General features: G+C 36.6%; 2 protein-coding genes and 1 long non-coding RNA gene across 3 annotated transcripts in view; 2 read left to right on the plus strand and 1 right to left on the minus strand.

Annotated features, from left to right (window-relative positions):
• LOC145668914 (uncharacterized) overlaps window positions 1–27,727 on the minus strand; it is a 165,080-nt gene that overhangs the window by 104,939 nt on the left and 32,414 nt on the right. The gene's annotated exons all lie outside the window — the stretch shown is intronic.
• Window positions 7,854–27,727, plus strand: part of LOC145668913 (aquaporin AQPAn.G-like) — a 179,553-nt gene continuing 159,679 nt past the window's right edge. Inside the window, exon 1 of the mRNA XM_081737194.1 lies at window positions 7,854–8,262. Coding sequence (XP_081593320.1) covers window positions 8,154–8,262 — 109 coding nt within the window. The 5' untranslated portion in view covers window positions 7,854–8,153. The remainder of the gene's footprint in view (window positions 8,263–27,727) is intronic.
• Window positions 25,283–26,923, plus strand: LOC145669075 (uncharacterized). Its single transcript, XM_081737432.1, has one exon. The coding sequence runs from the start codon at window positions 25,283–25,285 to the stop codon at window positions 26,921–26,923; it is 1,641 nt and encodes a 546-aa protein (XP_081593558.1).

Genomic DNA, 27,727 nt, shown 5'->3' on the forward strand with positions numbered 1-27,727 from the left:
CAACCCTAATAACTTTGAGAGGGGGGGGGGTATACAGATATAGTTCGTTCTCAAGTATGTTTTGTTGTCAGATATTCAAGCAAAATGAAACACATCATGGGAGCTCAAGAAAACTTTTCGAGAAGGAGGAGGGATCTTGGCCCCAAGGATCGGCGCCCATGCCTTCAATTAGTGTTTCCTGTGAGGGGGCCTGCACTGAGTGCGAGTGTCCTGAGTGCATCGTGTCCTGAGCGCAAGAGCAGACATCAAGAAAAAACAAGTTGACCTTGAAGGGAAGGAAAGTAGCGCCTTGCATAACACAATAATAATAATAATAATAATAATAATAATAATAATAATAATAATAATAATAATAATAATAATAATAATAATAATAATAATAATAACAATCCCCTAAAAACTATAGCCAGTCAAGGTCAACCAGTTTTTTGTGTTGCGCTCAGGACACGATTTTAGCTTATTTCTATGCGCTCAGGACACTTGCGCTCAATGCACTGACGAGAAAGGAATTTCTAGAGTTTAGTGGGAACACTAGTTCATCCAAATCTTAGATTTGGAACACTGCTTTAGTGTTATATGGTGCACAGTACAGGTTCCACGGTGCCTCAGTAGTACAGCGTTCATTTCTGGTGCGTAGGGTCCCTGGTTCGACTTCACCAAGAAGATTTTGTTGTGGATAAGTACGGTGTGCTTGTGTTTTCGCGAGGTTCTCCCGTATTTTCTCGCTATTTTTCATTCCACCATTACCCTGATTTTTATTTTGGTTTAGGAATTAATTCGTGCGGTTGGTACGCATACATTGAAGCTGTAGTACAAACACAAAATACATAAATACCTTAAGAAAAATATTGTCCATCGCTAGCCACCACTTTCGCCCATCTGTCAGGCAATGTACGGATTCCGTGGCGAAAGAAGTCCTCATCCTTGGAAGCGATCCAGTCAGAGACCCATGTTTCGATATCTTCTGAAGAAGTAAACCGCTGTCCAATCAAATCGTTGTTCATGCAATCGAACAAGTAGTAGTCCGAAGGAGCAACGTCTGGTGAATACGGCGGGTGGGGTAAAACTTCCCATCCGACATTTTCTAAATAGGTTTTGACCGGTTTTGCGACATGTGGGCGAGCGTTATCATGTTGAACAATAAGTTTATCATGTCTGTTCTCCCATTCTGGTCGTGTTCTGGCCAGAGCTTGCTTCAAACGCATTAATTGTCGTCGATAACGTTCTCCATTCATAGTTTCACCCGGTTGCAGCAGCTCATAGTACACCACACCTTTCATATCCCACCATATGCACAACATAACCTTTGCACAGTGAATATCTCGTTTTGGTTGTGATGGACCTGGTTCACCTGGTTTCACCAAGGCCTTTTTTCGTTTAGGGTTCTCGTAATGGATCCACTTCTCATCACCCGTAATAATTCGATGCAGAAACCCCTTTCTGCTCTGTCGTTGAAGCAGCAATTCGCAAATGTTTTTTCGTCTTTCAACGTCTCTGTCTTTCAATTCATGTGGAACCCAATGTGACATCTTTTGAATCATTCCCATGGCTTTCAAGCGTTTGGAGACTGTTGTTTGATCAACGCCTAATGCTGCTGCAAGTTGTTCCTGCGTTTGACACGAATCCTGCTCGAGCAATGCTGTCAATTCTTCGTCTTGAAATTTTTTTGGCTGTCCAGCTCGCTCTTGGTCTGCCAAGCCGAAATCACCACTTCTAAACCATGCAAACCACTTCTGACAGGTTCGCTCAGCTAGAGCATGGTCACCATACACTTCCACCAAAATACGATGACTTTCAGTCGCACTTTTCTGCATGTTAAAGTAATGCAGCAGGACACCCCGCAAAAACACTTTATCAGGCACAAATTGCGCCATGTTCACTTAACTACAAACTGGTGTTGTTGACGCTTTAATCCACTGCCCTATACTACGAACGATACGCGATGACAGGGGTTTGCAACACATGTGTGGATACACGGAACTGTGGGACGCTCCGTTCGTTGCGCCATCTCTTGTCCACCCGCACGAATTAATTCCTAGACCAAAATATCATCACATTCTTCTTTAGGTTAGACGACGGCATAATCGTAGGACGTAAAACAAAGATTTAATTTAATTTAATTTAAGATTCATTGTATAAAAACCTAGAGATACAAAAAAAACTGACTTCTTTTTGGAACGGAGATTTTTTCCGCATAAAAGGCCAAATATTTTTTATTTGAAATTTTATCATTTTTTAAAAAACTTTTTATGGCTTTCTTGTCCAAATATCACTTTTGTTTTCCTATATTGGGTTCTACAATTAAGAAAATGAGTTTACAACATCCAGTACTTATGAATCCTATGCTCAGTTGCAGTTGGCTGTCTTGGTTCATTCTCAAACTAGTGCTGCAGGTGTACATTATTCTATGCCTTATCACAAATGTCGTTTTGGTTGCCTAATCATCTTTTCAGGTGCTTGAAAGTTACACATCTTGATATATGTATTTTACTGGTTACCCAAATATAATTTGGCAGGCAAGAAAAAGTAATACTGTACCATAAATTAACAAACAGAAATTAAACTTTTTTTTTTTTTGAATACAATCTAGCTTACATCTCATTCTTCGTTCGGGAAAATTTTTATCCTGAACTTCAGAGAGTTCAGTTTCCAAAAGTAAAACCATAAACGGCTATTTTGGATATATGAAAAGTGAAATGAAATCTTTAAGTTTTACGTCCCACGGTTTCGCAGGTTAGGCTAAAGGAGACGGTGATGATGAGAGATGAGTGAAATGGTGGAATGAAGAAAGTGGGAGGAAACGGGAGAACCCCGAGAAAACACACGAGCACGGTGTTTGTCCACCACAAAGTCCACACGGCGCGAGGTGGGATCGAACTAGGGACCGCAAGCACCGGAGGTGAACGCTCTACCACTGAGCCAGCGCGGCCCCATTTCCTAATCGTGAACACGTAGTACTGTACAAATAATAATAATAAAATTATAATTATAATAATTATTTCTGTACAAGTAATTATGAGTACAAGTAATTATTGTAAGTAAATCTTTTAGAGTTATATAAAGATTTGCAAAGAAAATTGAATGATACAGGATACATTGCTGTAGTTGAAACTTTCCATGCAAACAGAATACCAGTAGGAACTCTTCAAGCAGAAGAGATGTTCCAAGATGAAGCGAGAATTTTTGATTCCCCATCAAAAATGTTTGAGATTAATGTTTTCAATGTTATTTTAGATACGACAATTCAGCAATTAAAATTATTGATTTATCTGCAATGAAATACTGGTAAAGAATATTGCTTGACTAGAGACTATCCGTTTCCATGAGATCAGTAAACTCGGAAAACTACCTCATTGTGCTCTCAGTGGGAAGAAAAAAATCGAGAGGAACTGCTTGAATTTGTTAGTCATTATAGGGACTATAATTAACCGAGGATACAGAAAGTAGGATATTATAAGTAATGAAGCTCAAAGCGAGCAATACGATCATAGAAGTATAAAAGGGGAAAACGAAGGTGAAGATAATGAAAATGAGGAAGGTGAATAGGGATACACACAAGACAAGATTTGTGGCTGTCTCGTCTCAAAAATATGCTGTAAAACTGATGTCTCGACTCGAAAAATGTATATTTCTCTATTGGAAGAGCCGTGTCTCGACTCGAATTTTGTCAGGAAAATCCTGTAACAGTGTAAAGTGTGTCTAGCTGGTGTATTGCAGCTCTTTCAGGAATTAAATCCATACGAAAATGAAATGAAATCTTTCAAAGTTAACGTCTCACGATTACACATTTTAGACTAAGGAAGACGATGCTTAAAGCAAGTGAGTGATGACAGAAGAATGGGTGGAATGAGAAAGTGGGAGGAAACGGGAGTACCCCACGGACACAATGTTATCCACCACAAACTTACTTGGCCGGGGATCGAACTACGGATCTCACGTACCAGAGGCAAGCGCTCTACCACTGAGCCACCGTTCCTTCTCCCGAATTAAGAGTCTTCATCCCGGCGAAATTAAAATACCGCTAATTTTACAGTAATTATGTGATATCTTCAAATAGATAAAAGATAATCGAAATGTGGAACAAGAGCGCCCTAGACAATATTATTTTACATGAGAAATCGTTATCAGGACTCACTTATCTGCTTTCGATTTCGAGACATTTTGAAAATCGGCATTTATTTTCGCGTTTCTAAACAGCTGAAAACGGAAAGCCACTAGGTGACTTGTGATAACGGTACCTGACGCAAAATAATATTGTCTAGGGCGCTCTTCTTCCATATTTCAATTATCTTTTATGTATTTGAAGATATCACATAATTACTGTAAAATTAGCGGTATTTTAATTTCACCGGGATGAAGACTCTTAAAAGTTGTGAAATCACCCTAAAATTTACACAAAAATCGGATTTTTTTGGGGGGGAGGGAGGGGACCCACATGCTGCTTAGAAAGTTCATGTACGTTTGATTATAAAGTAACTGACGATCTTGTTTCTAGCTTCAAAGAGTTAAGTAAATATTTGAAGCTATCAGTAACTTACATAATGGAAACGAAACAAGCTCAGCAAACGAAACAAGCGAAAGTGGTGTTAATTAAATCCATGCTTTATTATTACTCACATGAAAATATTAGTATTAGTAGGATTAGGTTAGATTTTTGGTTGGAGTATATGTAGGTAACTTAGAAGTAAACTTTAATATATTTGAAATAACCTCTGATTTATGAGGGAATAAACTATTATTTATCCTTATTTCAAAATCGAGTTTTGATTAGGTTTCAATCAGCGAGAATATCCTTCGTTTTTTTAAATGTCAGAATCTTTTGTTTAAAAGCTGGATTGTTTATTTATTACATAAATAACTAAAAGCACTAATTCCAGTGTTGTTTATGTTTATAACCAAAAATGATAATGACAATTCTACATTGTATGAGATAGAATGAATATGTTCCTTTTAAATCTTTTTGAAAATTTTTATAATTAACCTTTTACTTTTATTTTAATATATGTGATAGAATTTGTAGGTTAGAAGACAAACTGAATTTGATAAATCATATGAACAATGTCAAATACATTTTTAACATCAGGATGGTCCCTATGTTTGCCATTCCGTCCCTGCCCTCAATAAATGTTATATATGGGTATATTTATAAAGATAGTGCTTAATTTTCGTCTTCCGAGTTTTTTCGAGGCTCACCCCCTAAAATGATTCCATATCAGACCAAGGTAACCCATGAGTAACATTAGCTCAATTGAGCAATTTTAAATGTTGCCTCAAGCAACCTCATGTATTGAATGCATTTTCAGTATTCTATATGAGGCAAGGGACAATCTCCATGAAATTCATCACTGAAAAACATGGCAGCACGCTGGAATTCAGAAAACCATCTGTATACAGTTCTGTTCGATGGTGCTTCATTCTCGAAGTCACTTGATGCATTGTTTTGGGGATAAGTTACATTTGAAGTCAATATATATATATATATATATATATATATATATATATATATATATATATATATATATATATATATATATATATATATATATATAATCGCCCGAAAGTGTTCGCGAGAAATTTATATTTCTTGCACAAAACTACTTCTTCAAACTGCTGTGAAAAATAAACGAATAACCTTAAACAAATGATCAAAGATAGTTTAAACGTAGAAACGTCTATCCTTCCGAATTTTATAATAACGAAACACTAGCCTCAATGTTAGTAGTAATGTGCAGAAACATTTCCACCGGCCCTCGTATGGCTTCGGAAATTTAACATAGCAGCGATATTAGCATCAACAATGAATTAACTCTTTAGTGGCTATATGGTTAGTCTATGCTCATTTGATGCTGCAGACCCGAGTCGATTCCCAGTGAAAACTCACGAGGTTCGGATTTCACGTTAAATTTTAGATCCACGTCTTATATAGCCTCGGTGCTAAAAGGAACGCTAAACTCCAACCATTATCGGTTAATTAGAAATATTATGAAGATTGAACGAAATGAAATTATCGATTTTACGTCTCACGTTTACAGCTTTTAGGGTAAAGGAAATGGATGATAAGTGAAAGTGAATTAGGGGATCGAACCTGAGACCCTTCGTATTGGAAATGACCACTCTACTGTATATCAACATTAAAGTTAATACAGTTGTCTGTAATCCGAGAAAGAGAACTTTCCCCATTCTGGTAACTCTATGCTTCTTCCTTAACTCACAATGATACATACGCCTCAAATATTGCAATCTTAAGCTAGCTCCCGACGCCATAGAATGATGAAATTTTGCACGGGACGTTAAGTGGGGCAGAAATCCAATTAAATACTCGATCGTTACTTTCGTATGTTCTCTACTAACTACATATCCTATTTGGTTATGCAACCACAAATGTTCTGAAGTTGACATGCATTGTCTAACACGTAGGAAATTCTCGTGAATTACATTTCAGATTGTTGAAAGTACGATAGATTTCATGAACTGATTGAATATGAATACATCTTACAACAGAAAGTAAAAAATAAAATAAAAATAAAAAAAAATATTTTAAAAAATATGCTTTCTTTTTAAGAAATAAAAAAAACTCGTAATAAAAAAATAAATGAAATATTTCTTGAGAACACTTACTTTCCTTAAAAATAAAAAAAAAAAAAATCGTATTGAAAGGAAATAATTTTTTGTGCTGTGATACAGGGGGCTATCTTGGCGCCAAGATAGCTCCCCCAAATGTCATCCCCTCTTTCTCGAAAACTATCAGGGTACAAACAAAACTTTTTTCGGTACAAACGGTACAAACGAATTACTTTCGAATGGTGTACTATATTTCAATGTTTTGTGCTGTGATACGGGGGGCTATCTTGGCGCCAAGATAGCCCCCCCCCCAGTTGACCTCTCAAGTAACCCAATAAGGAAAATGGTACAAACGAAAATATTTTCGGTACAAACGTTACAAACGAATGACCTAGTCATTGTTTTAATTTTCTGAAGTGGTGGTGGGGGGCTATCTTGCCATACGTGATATTAGTGCCGAATCCATAGTTTTCGGGATCGCTGAGATGAACAGTGGCACTTCAGATGCCGTTTAAATCCAAATTCGGCCCCTCAACTTGGGGAGGGGGAGGAAGAAATATATAAAAATGATCGAAAATGATCGATATCAGAGAGGGCTTTAATCATACTAAAAAATGACTGACTAATGGATCATATTGATTTTTCTTATTTTAATTCAGCGAAGAGACTAATTGACTAATTAACACTACTTTCAAATATAATTAATTCATTAATTAATCATCCGTCTCGTCTACCCAAAATGGCATAAACGTGGGACGTTAAGACGATTTGAGAAGAAGAGTAACTGCCTTATTTCTGACAATATGGTTACTTTGCATGCCTTGGCCGCGGGAGACCAGGGTTCGATTCCCGCTGGGACCTCACGTGGATTGGTTTCCATCTTAAACTGTAGGTCCACGACCACATCTCATATAGCCTCTGTACTGAACGCGACGCTAAGCTTTAAATCAAACAACCAGCGGCTTATTACACTGTATACTGTGTCTCAATCAGTACTTTACCCAAAACATAATTCACAACATTATGGCTCAAGTCGCTCAACTTGTTTCCAACTCAATCTATTTTATGCTACTATGGATAATTGCCGTGCATTCATCTTTTTTTTTTTTTTTTAACTTATTATTTTTAACGCGTTTCATTTTAAAGCAAGAATCGTTTCGTGTATTTTGCTTGGCAGAATAAAAGAAGAGCGAACAATATTGCGCATGCGTAGTCACAGAAATGAGGTTACGGGGAAGTGAAATGAATTGGCGTTCATGAAGTTGTATTGTGTCCAACTCAGGTGATTCCGGTTCTGCGACAAGGAATCCGCGTGCATTTTGATTCTCCGCTTTATTGTTAAACGCGTTGACTGAGTCTGTGGCAATTTGTGAGTGAAAACAGCTTCTGCTGCGCTTTGCAGATCGATGGGTCGTTCACACGAACAACCGTGACCGGCTTGCAGAAACAAAACACTGCAGTGAGATGAGAAAATAACGTCTGAAACACATTCCTCAAACGAAAAGTGCTTTTCGGCAGTGAACCAAAAATAACGTTGTGCAGCTTGAATCAGCTGTTGTAACCAGCTGACAGTGCGGGGTTCGTATTTGTAGATGGCAGCTGAAGCATCCTCTTCAAATCAGATCGATTCTCGAGAAACTCGCGAGTCTTCCACAGATAACCAAAGCAAATCAAACATGAATTTGCTTAATATAATCACAGGTAAGGGCGTTTGTATATATAATTTTTCCTGTTAAACTTCGCCTATGATTTTTTTCCTTTTTCGTGACCCGTTTTAGTGAAATTTTAGATTTACTTACAGTAGCATATAAGGAATTTCATATAGGGGGTTCAAGCACTAAAGTTCTTATCGCCAGTGTTTCTTCCACTTGTTTTCGGGGGGGCACTGCTCCCACAGGGCTCTGAGAGTGCCCCTCGGAGCAGAACAAAATAATACGTCTATAATATAATAATAAATAGAATAGTACCGTGTGAAAATAATATGTTTTCCTCCGAATACTAAGTGTGCCCCCCCCCCCCGGAACATTTTTTCTGAAACAAACATTGTTTTTCTCTGATAAAGTAATAGAACTTAAATATTTATTTATAAGAACATATGATCAGGATAATTAGTGTATGTATGGTAGAAAACAGAGGTATTCAATCCCTCCAAGTATGCAATCTCTCAAAGTTAATTATTCTCAACCCCCCCCCACAGTAATTGTAGTAATGTTCTCTTTTTAAACAGAATCAATGTATAGTCACCTACCTCTCCCGCCATAATTATCTTTATAATGGAAACAGAATGCATTCTTTGCTATGATAATTAGTTATGTTGAAATGTTATTCCTGCTTAGTTCATCCTTACAGTTGGCGTTATTAGAAGCATCATTATGATATAAAGTTCGAATGCACCATTTTCAATGGAAAACTACACATTCCCCCAAATATCTCACGGGTCCTGAAATCCGCCTGGTAGAAAGTTTTGTCTTAATCCCTTAACAAATACAGTTACGTAGTCAAGAATCGTTACTCGTTTCGTCAACGTTATTTTAACCTTCGTAGAATCAAATGTCTTAATTAACTGCTCAATAATAGCAAGCATGCCGATATATTTACATAATTCCTTTTCTCGTATTTCTCTCCTAAAAAAAAAAAAAAAAAACGTGTTTCCGTCTTTTGGTTTCAGTACTGAAGAACGCTTGATTATTTAAACTCCAGGACACAGGCGAATTTTGTAACCATAACTTCTTACAATATTTCTATAATAATTATTATTATTACATAAAAAAAACTAGTATAAGAAGTGTCAAAACCCGATAATTTGTATTACGTATGAATATTATAACATTTAGGGTTTAGGTAGGATAGCACTTTTGGTGAATTTCAAACGAGTAATGTACTTCTAACAACATCTTATGGGTTCCATGGTACCTTTAATCAGACGTAAATTCTTTAAGTTGTTTCTCTTAATCTTAAACATCGCTCTTCCTCATCATAACATAATAATGTTCCAGAGACGTGAAATGGATGACTTGCTTTTGCTTAAAAAATATTCAATGGATTTCCTTTTTATACTTCGGACATCCAAGTTAACACCTAGGAACATTTGAGCTTCCTCGTGGCAACACAGTTAACATAAGGGTCTTTGGTGCGCAAGATGGAAGACACGAGTTCGATTCACAGTGGGAGCTTATGTGGTTCGGATCCCGGTTAAAGCTGTAGATCTACGACTCAAATAACCTCGATGTTGAAAGGGATGCTAAAATCCAATGAAACAAACCATCCCACTAGAGAGATATAATTCACAATCCCAGGAGAAAATTTGAGGGGCTCTGTCAGCATTTAGAAAGTGACACCTGAGCTACTTAGACATGTACGAGAGTGCCAAGAGCACTGATGAGATTATTTTTGGGGAAATAATTTTTCATTCAAGATGGTAGAAAATTGTACATTTGTAGAGCAGATTTGTAAATATGGGGGAGAATAGTCAATTTGATTGCTAGAATGGTAAATTTGGGGGAGAATAGTCAATTTGATTGATAGAATGGTAAATTTGAGGGTGAATAGTCAATTTGATTGATAGAATGGTAAATTCAGGGGAGAATAGTCAATTTGATTGATAGAATGGTAAATTTGGGGAGGATAATCAATTTGATTGATAGAATGGTAAATTTACCGTAGAATATTCAATTTGATTGATAGAATGGTAATCAATTTGATTGATAGAATGGTAAATTTGGGGCGAATAATCAATTTGATTGATAGAGTCATAAATTTGGAGGTTAGAATATTAAATTTCGGGAAAGAAATGTATATTTGGGGGGGGGGTAGAATCCGAGGGTGTTAGATGAATACGCACCCCTGGGGATTCGCATATAATTTTTGTTAAAAATACATGAAACATATTCTGCGCGCTTTATAGTTTGTTAAAAGTTTTCATTACAATAGGTACTTTCAATTGACATTTAATGATAGCTTGGTGTAGGTACCCTAACAGCACACATCGTAGGCCTTATGTCGGCTAATGGTCGACATAGTTAAAAATTGGTTGAAAAATACGTTGGACCAACGTAGTTTACGTTGACATACTAACAGTTTACCGCAATTTATCCGACAGTTTCGATCTGGCGCGCCTAATCACAGTTTTACCTCTTACGTAGAGATTACGTTGAAAATTGAGTTGGTTGGCAAATGCTCGGCAAAGTGCCCAATTACAAGGTAGGGCCAACGTTGGCAATTGGGTTGATTGGCAAATGCTCGGCTAAGCGCCAAATTAAAGCGTAGGGCCAACGTTGGCAATTGAGTTGGTTGGCAAATGCTCAGCTAAACGGCCAATTACAACGTAAGTCCAACGTTGGGAGTTGAGTTGGTTGACAGATGCCCTTCTAAGCGGCCAATTACAACGTAGGGCCAACATTGGCAGTTGATTAGCGGTTAGCCTAGCGTTTCTCACTGTTGGACCTAGAGTAGTGTTGCTAGAGTAGTTTCGGGTAAGATTACTATGAATACAAAACGTACAAGATAGGGCACTGTGAACACACTGTAAACTACTTCCTTTAAACTACCACTAATCATTCGTCTCGCCAGTACAGTTCAAGTTAAAAAAAAAAGTTTTATAGATTTAATTTTAGTCTTCATGATTATAATTCAAATTTCTCGTGATGGAATACCTATGGTTGCGTCATGTCATAATGAGGAAAGAAACGAGAGTACCCCGAGAAACTCCTCGAACACGATATTGTCCATAACAAACTTACTTGGCCGATGATCGAATCAAGGACCGCACGTACCAGAGGTACGTGCGTTACCACTGCGTCACCGTGCTTCTCTTTCCGTAGTAAAACATTGGTATTATGCATAATTGTGGAGATACGAAAATAATTATTTTTCAAACGAAATATTTTATAGTAATAATAATAGTAATAATAGTAATAATAATACAGTATGAAGAGAAATCAGTTACATTATAAGCTCACAATGCCAGACGAAGTTCAATATGGTTGCATAAATCAATATAAAATTGCGACTATCGTGTAGCATTACGATAACTTCAAAATTGCAGTACCGTGTATTGTATGTGAATAATACGTATGAGTTCGTCACAAGACCGTGAAAATCAACGTGTATGTTCACTCGCAATTTTTTTCTGATATCTACAGATCCTAATGCAGTTCGTTGAATTTATTTTACATTGTTCTCAGCGGTAAACATTTTTAATGTTTCTATCTCATGCATTATTACAATGACGGATTTACTCGTACGTACGCCTGGTTTATGATTTATGACCAGTTCTGTACTCTTTTTATTATGACTTTTTTTTTCCTCGTATGAAATTCCGTCACCCGTCGTAAATTAGACCTACATATCAACGTTTAAGTTTAACCACAGAACGTGAATTTCCAATTGAGAGAAAAGCCATTAGCACGCTTCGAGAATATGTGTTACATTATAAATTTGTTCTTATTAGTTGTTAATTATTGAATCAAGCTTAAGCTTGTACTATTTGATTCAACTGGCATTTTGTCTATATCGTTTCTCTGTTCCATGAACTGGGGGCTCGGTGGCTCAGTGGTAGAGTGTTCATCTCTGGTGCTTGGGGTCCCTGGTTCGATCCCAGCTCGCGCCGTGTGGACTTTGTGGTGGACAAACACCGTGCTCGTGGGTTTTCTTGGGGTTCTCCCATTTTCTTCATTCCACCATTTCATTCATTTCTCATCATCACCATTTCCTTTAGCCTAGCCGGGATAAACGTGGGACGTAAAACTCAAAGATTTCATTTCATTTCATTTCTGTTCCATGAACAAATTGTCAACACTTATCCAGTATTAATGAAGCTAGGCTCTTGCGGGTTGCACACGAGACGAGATGCGACTAGACGATGCCTTTTATAATAATACTAATTAATTGTGTGGCCTATGGAACCCAGAGGTTCAATGCCGCATCCATGAAAGCCCTTCATTGACTTCTGCCCTTAGCCAACAGGATCCAGTTTCTACATTGTATCCCTATTTCTGCGAGATCCATCTGAATATTATCCTCCCATCTGCACCTACGTCTTCCTAATGGTCGTTTTCCGATTGGTCTCCCAGTTAAAACTTTGAAGAGATTGCTACTCTCTTCCATTCTAGCTACATTACCTGTACATCTAAGCCTTCTAGACCTGATAACCCTAACAATGTTTGGTAAACGGTATAACTTATGCAGTTCCCCGTTATGAAGTTTCCGCCGTTCCCCATTCCTCTTGCGTCCGAATATTCTTCTCAGCATCTTATTCTTAAATACTTTCAGTCTATGTTCTTCTCTCAGAATAAGGGACCATGCTTCGCAACCATACAGAACATCAGTCATGAATACTACTGTGTCCAGTATCCCTTCCGCGAACACATCTATTATTTTGTTCTGAACCTGAGATGATGCATATTTTGAACGTTCTGAGGAATATATATGACTATGGACTTCCGTTTAGAATCTTTTCCTATTCGGTAGTTGAACAGTGCTGTAAAAAGTCTAGTAGAACTTGATTCATAAGGATTTAATTCTTGCAGTCTTTTGAGTCCACATCCTCAATCCTCATCATAAGGTAGCTCATTTATTGCGAGAAACTGCACTTTCTCAAGTACACACTTAACATAGTACTTGTTAGGCTGAGCAAGTGTACCTGTGAGGCTGAGCAGGTCTATTGTGTCCAAGATTCATCGCTTGTGCAGTGCAATTCGAGTAGGGATGCGCACGAGACAAGATTTGAGGCTGTCTCGTCTCGAAAATGTGCTGTAAAAGTGATGTCTCGACTCCAAAAACGTGTGTTTTTCTATTGGAAGAACTGTGTCTTGACTCGAATTTTCTCAGGAAAATTCTGTCTCGACTCGACTCGTGCGCATCCCTAAATTCGAGGTTGTAGCACTTGACAACTTGTTCTGAATATTACCTAGTGAATCTTCAATGCCAGGTATGTGACTGCTCATGTTCATCACGTGTGGGTTATTCGTTTGAACATTTAGCTTTTTTTGCCAGTGAATAACAAACTTATCCATGCTATTTTGAACTGATCTCTACAATAGCACCCAAGTTTTAAACCATACATTTTTTTTCTCTCGTAATGACACACTATAGACGAGCAATATAAACACTGATATGAAACACTATACCTTGAGAATCTGAAATAATTAATCTTTAGATAACGTTAATTTGTTTCAAATTAAGAACTTCCTTCTATTGATTCACTAGGCTATTGTAAGTAATATTTCTTGATTCAAAAACATGATGTTTTTGTTTTGTTTTATAATCCGCGTGCTTTTGAATTCAGAGTGTAAATTATTTGCGCTATCTAAGTTTCTCTAATGAAACTATTTAACAGAAGCTATTTATAATAGTATATGATGCTAACTTCATTACCTTTACGCAGGAACAAATGTGGAGTATCAATTTAAAAACGAAAAAAAAAAGTCAGTAGTGTTAAGCATGAATCCAAGTATGGTTTCAAGAGTAGTTGTGAAACGCCGAATTTTGTTTATTAGTAGGGCAACCCAAAAGCATAAAGAGCATAATAGCAATTTACACATTGGTTCAAAGTGACCAGAATTTTCACTTGCGAAAACGGGACGCATAGGAATTGGCTACGGGGGGAGGGGTATCTGACTTCCAGATTGCATTTTGGGACTCAGCAGTTCTCAATTTACAAAATACACAAGTACGATTGATAACACGCCGTTTCTAACTTCGCGTGTACCACACAACAAATAATGGCTCCCGATTGCAAGTTCTACCCAACAATTCTTTTAACTAGTTGAACACTCAGAACTCCCACTCAATTCTCACTTGAACCACGAACACTCAATTCCCATTTAAAAATTCAGAAGTTTTAGGCACGGCTGAACCTTGACAACGAGTGTTGGTATGGAAAAGAGTAGAATCTGCATTGACGATTTATATTTTGAATAATAATTACGGGACAACTAGGTCATTTTTACTTAAAAACGGGACATTTAGGCGTCCCGTTCGAGAATCAGAAAAAACGGGACAACGGTTGGAAAAAAGGGACTGTCCCGGCTAAAACGGGACGTCTGGTCACCTTGCATTGGTTGGTACCTTGAACATGGTTGTGGTTGTCTAAGGGTCCAGAAGAAACTAATTTTAAAAGCATAATAAAGCATAATTTTAGAAAATAAAGCATAAAGCATAATTTAAAATATATAGCACAATTCTTGGAAAATTCTGTTTAACTGCAACTTTAACATACTCTATTGATATTTTTTAAAACCAATATTTACAATGCAAAATCATTGAGAACATAAGAATGAAACAATGAAAAACTTATTTTTATTCCTGTAAATTTCTTTCGGTGTAATCCATTGATGTGGAGAAAAGAAAAAAAAGCAAAAGAAAAAGAAAAACTTTCCACCAACAATGAATAGTGCACAAGAACTCCACACTGTATTGTTATGTGCATTTCTTGAACTTGAGCACTTTCTGTATTTTTGGTGGCATCTTTTACTTTTCCTTTCTGTATATAGGCCTATGCACACAAGTGATAGAAAAAAAAAACTGCCTCGAGTACAGCATACCTCTTTACAGTGCATTAAGTAGAAAGTTCATTAAATATGAAAAATTGGTTGCATAAAATGTTCATAAATAGATCAAGATATTTAGAATACTTAATGTATATAGTAAATAATATACATTATACACCATTAATATAAAGCAATGTTTGAGATTAAAAATAAAGCATAATTTGGGAAAAAATGAAGCATAATTAAACAAAAAATAAAGCATAATTTGGGTTGCTCTATTTATTAGTATGATCGCTCTCACAAAAAAAAAAAATATGTTTTACAGGTTCAGCGTAACCAAGCGAGATTTGAAAGGGCAATTGAATAAAATATGCAATGATTTAATTCAGAATATATACTGTTCTGATGTAATACATCATATAATTTATTCTAAAATCTTTTGTCAGCCACGCCTAGTCAAATTACATCTAGTGTAAATATCAATGAATAATATTTAGATTAGGTTAAAAATTCTTCTTATTTAGATTTTGGTGCTTTTATTGTCCCCCTACTATCTTCAAGCTTTGCCCTATTTGAGCATCAAAATAATGAAAACTAGCATCGATCGATGAACGGTATTTCTAAATTATTGAATATATATCAAGAAATCAAGAATAAATCAAGAAATTTGTGTTGTGTAATGTAGGTTAGATAATATAAAAGCTATTATTTTGGTATACAAAGAAATAGCTGTCCCCAAAAGTACATCTGCCCCTTCGCTTGCCTCCTAAAGAAATTAAAGCTGGCGTCGTCACTGGGTGAGTTCCTAATCTGATCGCATCATGCCGTTAGAAAAATCCGAATCTGGCGACAACAGTATGAATCCATGGATCCCGCATGTCAAGTTGGAACAGTGCAATGGTGGTAGGTCTATTATGGCCTGTTAGACATCATTGGGTCCATTAATTCGCGTAAGAGTATTCCTTAATGTCAAGCTGTAGCAGACATCCTGGTGGACCAGGTGTAACATTACGTGCTCAAGACCATGGTTCATGCCAACGGGAAGGCATTTTCCAACAAGACAACTGTCCAGCCCACAGGTCCCTGAATTGTTTTTAGATACAGTTGAATGATTCGAGGAACATTCTACCGACCTCCAGTTAATGCAGGCCCCCGCTTCCATCCAGATCTGAATCCAGTTGAACATTTGTGGCATGTTGTGGAAAAGACTCTACAGAGCAGACAGCTTCCATCAGTGAACATGGACCAGCTGTGAAGGACTCGTGGCTTGCAATATCTTCAGACGAGGTCCAGAAGCTACTGGAGTTGCTCGCTACAGTTCTTAAGAACAGATTGGGGAAGCCCACACAGTACTTGGTAGGTGTGCCTAATTCAAAGGCAGGTCACTGTATATGAATTCTTCGTAGCATGGAACCCAACTGTATGTTGATGGTGGTTTGGGAAAATACGTTTCTAGAGCACTGCTCAGATCTTGCGCTCATATGCACGGTAGAGGTCAAGGGCTCTTTCTTTTTACTTGTATATAGAAGCAATGCCTTAGGCAACATTGCAACAGAAAAGAAAATCTAAGTTGGCTTACTTTTACATTTTAACGTTTCATTTAATTACAGTCATAAATTCTTGTTAGAAAGTGGACATTAGAGTTATGATTATTATTTTTTTTTAAATTCAATATAAGAGTTTAACCTGACTGCATTACATGCAACTCAAATAGCAAACTCAGGTTTATATATATTATATGAAACTCAGACTGTGTGTAGTATAATGATTTTCAGGAACAATAAAATATATCCTTATTCTTTTTTATTATCATCAGAGAGAGGCGGCTCGTGAGGGAAGTCACATTAGTATTATATGAAAATTGAATTCAATGAGAACCACTGGAAATTAAGAGAAGAAAAGTAACCTAGTGTTCTCATTCTTGTATACACGGTCTGTCAAGAAAGTTATGTCATATATGTGAAGTGACTGTAGGTTGCAGCGCGCACTATCCGCCACAATCGATGGTCGTGAAAGTAAATTATCATCGAGCAAGTACTTGTTCAGTTGTCTCCGAGCTCTCAGAGGTTAAGCCGGGCAATTTCGTAAACCTCTGTTTCGTCTCTTATACAAGTCGCGATACAGCGCTCACTGGAACAAAGATACGCGATCAAGACTCGGCAAAGTTTGCAGCGGAAACTTTTCTAATGGTTCAACAGGCCTCTGGAGATGAGTATTTATCACAAAGACAAGTCTACAGATGGCACAAGGCATTTTTGGAAGACTTTCAAGAGATCGACGACGCAGCCCGCCCTAGACACCTGTTAATCTCCTCAAACGACGAAAATGTGACTTGTGTGAAAGAACTTTTGCAAACAGACCGAATGAGTGTTCATTTAATGGCTGACACCTTAAATATTCCAAATAACTATCGTCCACGAGATTGTGACCAAGAATTTGCACATGAGAGAAGTGTGTACGAAGCTTGTCTCAAGAATTTTGACGGACGACCAAAAATCTTGCAGAGTATAAATTTGTTAAAATGTTTTGGAAATGTGTAAATATGATCGTCACTTTTTTGGATAATGTTACCACAGGTGATGAGATATTCCAGTACGACCTCAAAATGAAGAAGCAAAGTGCCAGGCAGCACACTTCGGCGTGTTCTCGCCCCAAGAAAAATAATTGAGGACGTGAAAGCAACTTGTGAAATGGCTTTAAATGCACTTCCTGAACAGGCCTCCCAGAATGCTTTTCCAGATTGGAAATCTCACTAGCAAAGATGTAGCGACGTAGGAGAACAATATTTTTTAACAATTTTAATGTACAGGTATTATACCCTATTATTCGTATTAGTTTGTGAATATTTTTTTTTTTGTTCATACTTGAAGATTTGGTTCATGCTTAGACATTACTTTCCGGACAGCCACCGTACAACATTTTGAACATTAAGTAACTTTTGTTTGTTTAGTTTGAAGAAAGAAAAAACGAATTTTATGGGTGTGGCTTCCCTCAGGAGCCGCATTTGTTTCCGAAGTTATTTTATAGCTAATCGTAATGCCTAGTAACTTTTGTGAAGATTTTGGGAAAATCATAGATTTTTTTTCGAGAAAAAAAAATGCTTTTGCTTCTATCCTTAAACTAGGGCAGTCTATAAGTGTAGCCGGAAATCAAAATATTCCTGAATCGAGATGTGACTTTTAACTGTGAAAATATTTTTAAAAATTTTGCTTTCTTAACTTTTGTGATTGCTTCGCGTCGAAAAATCGACAATATCCAAACTTTGGATAGTGATAACTTTGCATAGTGTAAAGGTTAAACGACATATGGACATATGAAAATAAAATATTTCCTTGAGGAATAGTGGACCGAAGACTTTTACATTTGATTAACATTGAAATTTTGATTGGTCATCCTATGTATCGGCAATCACACAATGCATAAATATATTATTGAATTGCATACGTGGATAAATAAAATAGGATAAAAATCTAATCTAATCTAATCTAATCTAATCTAAAGGAATACTTCTTATTTAATCTAAACTAATCCAAGCCAACCAAATCCAAGTTAAGATAAGATGGGCTGAAGGAGACTGAACTTGGCTAACGTCTAACCTAAACAGTTATAAGCTAACACTTAAAAATATAAACCAGTTTATATGAGTCAATAGGGGCGTTAAACTCACATGGATTATGTTCGCTAGCTCAGATTTTTTTCCGGAATATTACAAGAATGTAATTTAGGTAAGAAGTGCATGTACATTGTTTTTCTTCAGTTTTAAAATTGTTAACTACTTAACAGTAGGTTGGGTCTTATTTATCATCCCTTTCAGCAGCGAGACTACCTACGGCTTAACATGGAATCCGAACCACATTAGCTCTCGCTGGGAATCGAACCCAGATCTTCCATGCCAGAGATGCGTCCGGTAATCATATAGCTGCGAAGAACTCAATTACTTAACGAGAATGGTATGTATATGTTTATTCTTTTTTTTTTTTTAATGAATTTCTGTTTCACGTGTGTATAAGTGGACAATGAAGAGGAAGTACATCAACAGATCATTATTTTTTCTCCTTGAAAAGCGGTGAAAACAGCACCACAATTACATGAAGTTCGTGCTTTGTTTGTGAATCATTTTCCATAAACACGAAGGTCCATCTCAATAAGCTATTCATAACTTGAATGAAAGGTTTGGCCTAAATCTGTCATCCAAGAGCATTTCTAGTGACACTATTTGTCATTTTATTGTCAAAAGATGCGATCTGTACATTGTGAGTGAAAGTGGGTACAAATTTTGTGTCTGTTAACTATCCCGTGACACAAGGCTTTGAAGAGTTGAACAACCAGGATTTGAAAATTAGAAGACATGTAGGCAGCCGGAAGACTGACGGAAGTACACAGACTGGAAGTATTTGAAAATAAAATCCTGGAACGAATATTCGGACTCACATGGAACGGAAATGGGGAATGGCGAAAACTTCATAACATGGAACTGCATAATCTGTACTGTTTACCAAACATTGTTAGGATCATCAAGTTTAAGAGTGTAAGATTAGATGGACATTTAAGAGCGTAGGCTCAGGTAACCACGTCAAGTAGCCAAAATGGAAGAAAGTACGCGGAACGCTTTCCCAATTTCAAATAAAAACCCAATCGTTAAAAAAAAAAAAAAAAAAAAACAGGCACAGATGTAGACAATATTAAGATGTCTCCCAACCCTCAATGAGGCTGACGCTTGATTGGTCTCGCGCTGACTTACCTCAATTGGTCTCACTTTCATTAAGACCTCGGATTCATTAACCTTAATCTGACACCTTAACCTTAATCTTGGCAGGGATACCTTGGCCCAACCCCTAAATTTTGGCAAGGGTACATAGGACCACCCCCTTAAATTTTGGAAATTTTCAAAATAAAAATTTGGAAACAAAAAAATTACAAACAAAAAATTTCAAACAAAATTTTCAAACAATTTTGAAACGAAAAATTTTCAAACAAAAATTTCAAACAAAAAATTTTTCGAACTAAATTTTGAAACAAAAAATTCAAAATTTTCAAACAAAAAATTTTCAAAACAAAATTTTCAAACTTAAAAATTTTATGTTTCAGAATTGTATTTGAAAATTTTGTTTGAAATTTTTTGTTTGTAATTTTTTTGTTTCCAAATTTTTAGTTTGAAAATTTCCAAGATTTAACGGTGGTGGTCCTATGTACCCTTGCCAAAATTTAGGGGTTGGGTCAAGGTACCCCTGCCAAAATCTAGAGAGGGTGGTCCAAAGTACCCCTCGGTCATTGACCCCGGGCCAAGGTCATTGATCTTTGACCTATGGCGTCACAAAAACTTTTGCTGACTCAGTTCGCCATAGTGCGGGGAGTACTGCTACTGACACTGTAATTGTCATAAAATAAATTCTGAAGAGAAGTCCCCGAAAGGTAAAATACACTTTCGATGTTACATTTTTACTCCAAAACTTTGTCACAACTTTAGTGCATGTTTGATAATGCTCTCTCCTTTTTTACATTGTTATTGCATATTAAGTGCATATTTTAAGACATTTAACAGCATAATTGCATGCATATTTCATGAATTTTAAGTGCATAAAAAACCGGTCTAGTAATAATAAAATAAATAAATAAATAAATAAAGTCGTCCATTGTGACAGTTGCTATTGTGACCCAATTAATTAGTAAATCATTTATTAGTATATTGTTTAGTGCATATTTGGAGATATAATTTTTCTTTTAAAATGAAGAATCTGTATTTCTGTTTTCCTTCAAACGCGTATTTTCTTATTTGCTTTCCAACGGTATCCAGCCTTTCAGCGGTAAATAGACACCTGAGCAACGGAACTCTTTAAAAGTCTTTATTCACCACGACCACCCACAGCCAGGAGACACACTCAAGTTCTATTGTAAAGCTAGACAGTTTGTCTAAAAAGAGAATCTTCACAATAGCTATCGTAGAAAAGAGGTATATTCGCAAGCGCATGATAAAACCGAAGGAACCACACCGGCACGATATTGCAAGCTAGAAGTCCATTAGCACATTTTAACATTTTAGGAAGAAAGAAAAGGCAACGTACAAACAACAACCTATTTTGGCAAATTTTAAAATTTTAAAACTGGAATTGGGAGAACATACGTTACTTTTTTTTTAAAATAGAAAGACGGTTGCAAGATACTAAAAAGAAAGGGCAGTTAAGTTTGAGAAGTGACCCCGACAACACGTATACAGAGCTCACACACACACACACACACTTTATTAATTATTTTTATCGTGTTGAGAACTATAGACAATGAAGTGCTAACACACCCAATAGTGCCGTAACGAGTTCACTCATAAAAACACTGATACAGTTAAATCAAATTCCGAACGTTCTCCCAACTATAATCTATTTTGCATTTATATCGACTTATAACAGAGTGCAACTAAAGTTTGATTTGTGACTGTGACCAATTGTGATAATTGTGATCAACATATATACGGATACATTATTTGTTAATCAGTTTACGGATATATTATTTGTTAATCAGTTTACGGATACATTATTTGTTAATCAGTTTACGGATACATAATTTGTTAATCAGTGTATCAGTTGGATTCACCAATATTGGACTTCTATAATCACTTTGACCGAGACAACTTAGGAAGAGACGCCGAGACACCTAGATATGAGGAGGAATTTGGATGCTACAGTCCGATGATGACGTCCTAAATATCCAGAGAGAGCCAAAGGCCTAAGGAGGAGAGCGTCAGAGATCGGCGGGTGACCATACACATCTCGGGAGTCGAACGGGATGCTGCAGTCACATGAACACAGGAACTTGAGTGTTGTAAGTGGTCGACCAGAGGTGAATAAAAGTGGTAGCTTCAACATGGGAATCGACGGGAAGGTAGGACAAAACCTTTATATTAAATTTTCAATTTGGAATTTGTTGCCACATTACCGTGGGCGAGCGCATCCTCTTACCTTGGCCAAATTCACTAATATATCGAGACGAGAATTGAATCGTGGTAATCCGGCCTTGACGGACTGAACAATTATCTTTTATTATTATTATTTTTTTTAAGAAACTATAACTGAAATCGATATTTTAAAATTTATTTGTGATTAACTTTTGTCATTTTAACCATTTATACTCACACAGCTAATTAGTGTTAGATTCTGAAAATTATCTCCTTATATTCTAAATGTTAGCGTTGTTTGCTCATTTAAAGATATTATATGTAGAAAATTTTGTGACATAAAAAGTTAGGTTATTACACGACGAGATTAATGTGTCAGAAAAGCATTACTATTCAAGTATTAATTGGATGAATGATCTTTATGTTTTCATGTATTTCTATCAAAAGATTTTTTTTATTTACCAAGTACATACCCAGAAAGCTCGTAATTGTCAGTTAGAAGACGAGTGTAATCTGTTTGATAGATATAGGTATTTTCATTTGTATTGACAGGGTGTACCTAAATTGAAAGGCATAGAGTATAATTCTTGCCATAAGCATGTAAATAGAGAAAAATATCATTAGGACAAAATTAACTCGTAAATAAGCAACTAAACATAAAAAAAGACATCTGTCTGCGCAAACGCCGCGCAGACAGATCTTCATAATTATGAAGTAAAATATTGCGCAAAGTAAAATAAACAAATATAAGGTACCGACATTTAGAAAGAAATATTGGCCAAGTTAAGTATAAACTCTGATATCTATATATGTGTTCTAATAATCATTATGTATATATCATATGACTATCTAGTATATGTGTCCAAGTATATATGATTGTTTGTTTTTATATTGCAAGGTATTTTTATTATTATTGAATGTTATTATTATCTTAGATCTATACACATGTGTTGAGAATTTTCAATTTAAAGTAGACAGTTAAAGTCAAATCAGTGCACTGCTCAAATCAAAGCTTTCACTATCTTTTCATCTTTAATTAATCTAAATAATAGTCATGTCTTGCTAGCATTCAAAATCATCTAATTTTCCCACCTTCGTCAACTATCTATTTCTCAAGCATAGGTATTTCCCTACTTTCTCCTTCTGTGCTTGATGAATAAAATATTGTCTTCTGGACTAAATAAATCACACACAAAAGGTTATATCGGAAAGATGAAACAATGATACCATGTACATTTAATTTTTTTTTTGGAATATCTAAAATATTGATCTTTAAAAAGTGGAAAATAGAAAATATTGTTTGTAATTTAGATAATAAGCAGTTACAAAAGAAAGGTAAACTGCTCACTAAATTCAAATCTTTGTAGTTTGAAAGTATTGCCTAAGATCTATTTTTAAACAACATAAAGAAAATAAGAATCCTTCAGATTCTTCAGTCAACGTATTCCATATTTCATTTTTATTTTATTTTAGTGACATTTGTCTCAATTTATTTCAACTTAAAATGATCATGTCATTTCATTTTTTAAATTGTTGTTCAATTTGAATTTTTATTGCAAGTTTGGATAATTAAAATTTTATTACTGTTACCTAAATTTTGTTAAATTGTCATTACTAAAACAATTCAGATTTCCCAACCTAGTCTAGGCCAATTAGAGAATTTTCTTATATTATTTCGAAACAATTGGGAACCTAGCTGAGCTGATCATCACAGATATAGTTAATAGTATTTATAGTAAATTTTTCCATTCTACATTTACATAAATTCTTTTAGTCTGATAACTAAATTAATTTATGCAACAATTTTATTTCCTTATCGAAGTGACGGCCAGTATAGCTGTTTCCCATTAAAACTACTATGGTAATTTTATTTCAGCTATGCAGCACGTGAATATCTTTTGAAATATGTTCTAATTAACTACACACCTATTTTCCTAGCACTCTGGAGTACCGTATGGGAAATAGGATTATAAAAATCGAGCCTCGTGCGGTGTAAATCAGGTTTTCATGGATCAACGCACGTATCTTCAGTTTTCTGCTTTTTAGGCATGTTATATCTTGTCAGGGCGGCGAGTAAATATGCAAAAACAATTTGCATATTCATAAATAGTATTTGGCGAACCCGAACATAATTTTTAACATAATTATTCAAAATAATTTCAGAACCAAGACTGGAAATCAAATCTATCTTGTCTTAAATTTGATTCCCCCAGCATTACTAATTCCGCCCCCGAACTAAGATTCGAACACCGTTACAAACAAATGGCGCACATCGAACAGGAACCCGAAGCGTAGTTAATTAGTTCCGAACAATTAACTAATAAATTAATAGAAATCACGAGTCAATATCCGTTATTATTTTTGGTAATCGGTATTTTAAAAAAAAAAAAAAGATAGGACCCAATATAGAACGAGACACGTTCTATTCCCCCTCTCCAATTTACTTTCTTTTTCAGGGTGTACGACAGAAAGATTACATCTATAGTAGTGTAGCAGGAAAGGATGTTACAAAGCGTAGAATAGAGTAAATATTCCGAGAGGATAGAACAAAATAATTGACAGACATATTCGGCGACGATGAATGTCACCTTAAAAAAAAAAGAAAGAAAAAGAAACTGAAAAGGAAGGAAGGCAATTTAATTCTTTTAGCGTTTCTGTCAATTCATTACCAGGAGAAATAAAATTTTGTACGTTTTCTTTAAAAAAAAAAAAAAAAAAAAAAAAGAAGAAGAAAGAAGAAAATATCAATGGTTCATTTGTTTATTGTGTGAAATGAAAGTGAGAAGAAAAAGATGGCGATTAAATCACAGGTAAGAACAGGAAAGCCAATAAGGTAAATTAGATTAAGTAAGTATATATTTTTCTGGTACACGCATATATGTATATTGTATTCTTTTTTCTTTGTTTTAGCATAGTGATATTCAATCTTAGTTAATAGGAAATTAATATTTTAATTCGTAATTATATTCAGTGATTTATGTGACTTGATATGAAGCAGATTTATTTTAAATTCCCGAGTAATGTAAATAAGTGCGTTATACATATATCTATACATGTTTATAATTATTATTATTAGTATTAATATAGTGAGCATAAGGAACGAGATTGAATTGGATTAGTGTTTGATTGAGTGACTCCGAGCTAGGCACTATACTTTTAATGAAAGAATAAATAAACAAACAAGTGTGTGTAAGTTGAGTTTCAAAGTTGTCTTGTGGATCAAAGTAATTTTATGCATGTTAGCGTAATAGACTGTGTTAGAATTAGAATCGGATGCTTTATATTCATTTCTTTTCCAATTGAAAGGGATATAATCTATCACAATAGCTGACTTTTTTAGTTTCAGATGCCGAAACTGCGCTCCGCATCGAAAGAAGAGCGAAGAAAACTGATGCTAGGAGAACAGCATTGTTCTGAATGTCAGCGTGATTTGTGGGAAGAGGATTCAGAGGCCACTGAACAAAGTTTTGGATGCGTTATTTGTGGCGATATAAGAAAACGACGAAGTCAAAGAAAATCGCCAACAGAAGAAAATTCGGCAGTCCTGGTCAGAGATCAAAGAAGGAACGCAATGGATACAGGGAATATGTCCGAAGAGGGCGTCACGCCAACCAACAGTGTAGACAGCAGCACGGAACCGCCAATATGGTTCCGAATGTACGTAGAGCGGCAACAGAAAAAGGAAGAAGAGCGGCAGAGAAAGGAAGAAGAGCGGGAGAAAAAGGAAGAAGAAGAACGAGAACAGCGAAAGAAAGAACGTGAGGAGCAACAGAAAAAGGAAGAAGAGCGGGAGAGAAAGAAAGAAGAAGAACGAGAACAGCGAAAGAAAGAACGTGAGGAGCAACAGAAAAAGGAAGAAGAAGAACGAGAACAGCGAAAGAAAGAACGTGAGGAGCAACAGAAAGAATTACAAAGACTGTTTAAAGAACAACAAAAAGAACAAAATGAAATGTTGGAAAAGAAGCTGAAAGAGCTAGAAGATGGATTGACCAAGAAAGCTAGAGAAATGGAAGAAAGTGTAGTGCAGCAAATTGAAAGAAAACAAGAACAGTTGCTGCAAGATGTACGGCAAATCTGTGCGAACCTAGAGGCGCAGACCAAGACTGACAAATTAGAACTACAGACTCGAATGGAGAACTTAGAGGAGTCTATGCGACAGGGACAGGAGGAAATAACAGGACAAGTAACCGCTCAATTGAACAGAATAGAAAACTTTGAAGACTCCGTGCGGCAATCGCATGAACAACTTGTGGAACAAATGACCTCACAATCAAACCTAATTGATGCACTGCGATTACGTCAGCAAGAAGATCGGGAGAAAACTGAGGCCATTCAAGATCAAGTGGATCAGTTGGCTACTTCGCTGACAACACGATTAAGTCAGTTAGTGGAACAGAGAGTGACAGATACAGAGAGAACAGCGCCTTCCACTTCTCAAGTAGCAACCGAGCCGCCACGTAGGACGCCAACGCCTCCTCCATCCAACCCATTCTTGCAGGGTTTAGGTCAGGAGAACCAAATGTCAAATAGATCTGCTGATTCGAATGTCAGTATGAGAAGTTTCTTGCGAGCCCCTAAGATCGAAGAGTTACCTACGTTCGACCCTGACAGCGATATGGGTCTACCGTCCACATTTCTAGATAGACTGTCAGATGACTGCCGACTATATGGGATTGCACAGGAAGAACTTCTACCCATTCTGCCGCGCATCTTGCGAGGCGCAGCCAAGATGTGGGTAGATAATCATTTGAATCAATTCAGATCGTTTGACGATTTCAGAAACGCGTTCCTAAGAAATTTCCAGAGTGAGGCTATAGTCCAGAGAAAACTCACTCGATTGAGGAATACCAGGTATAGGGCAGACTCCAAGAAAACGCTCCGAGAATTCTTCTGGGAGCAGGTGAAGTCGTTCCGTGAACTGAGTCCCAGCATGTCAGAGACGGAAATCCTGTCGAACGTCAAGAACATGTTACCTATCAGAGTTTAAAGGCAGCTGATAGGAGTTCATCTAGAGGACACGGAACAGCTCTCTATGATCCTTTGGGATAGTGAAGAGCTGGACCGTATTGAAGTGCAGCAGAGGGACCGGAACGCCCAAAGAAATCAGAGAGGAGGAGCCACCCAGGGCCAAAAGAGAGTGCAACAAGTACAAGGACAGCGCCCCAGGGACCAGGACTTTGCAAACCACCGAGAGAGACGACATAGAAATCATCCTTACAGAAGAGAATGGGGTGAACGCTACACGACAACAGTCGGCAGGTAGTGACGAGGATGGTGGTGGCTTGAGAAGACAAGGACAACTTTCTTCGAGAGGCCAACAGTCGCGACGGTTCCAGGGAAGTCCAAGAAACAGAGGTAGACGAGGTGAGACACAGACCAGACAAGTCAGCCAAGTGAATAATCAGGAAATGGGCACTCAAAATCAGCGAGGAAATTTTAGACCGCACCGCCGTGGTACACGAGGCAGGCAAAATATGAATAATTATAATATGGATGGTTCCGACAATGCGACCCAGCGAACCGGTCAGCAGTCGGAGAACTAGAACCGGACTAGTGGTCCAGGGTTCGAGATTATGGTCAGAAAAAGCATGCCAGGAAGCAGCTTAATGCCAATGATGACGGCATGGAAGCAACTCAAATTAATTGCCATGAAAATTGTGCGTAGAAAAATATACAGGATTTGAAGCGATGATAGAAGAACCTAGCAATTGCCTAGATGACTACTGCAAGAAATGTAAACGAGAAATTTTTAGTATTGCATACCTCACTTGAATAGCTCACCCTAGTAAAA

This window comes from Thermobia domestica, chromosome 13 (genome assembly GCF_964235325.1).
Source record: "Thermobia domestica chromosome 13, izTheDome1.hap1.1, whole genome shotgun sequence".
Classification (NCBI taxonomy): Eukaryota; Metazoa; Arthropoda; class Insecta; order Zygentoma; family Lepismatidae; genus Thermobia; species Thermobia domestica.

Coding starts and splice junctions, on each gene's coding strand:
- LOC145669075 (XM_081737432.1), top strand. CDS start 25,283: ATGCCGAAACTGCGCTCCGCATCGAAAGAAGAGCGAAGAAAACTGATG.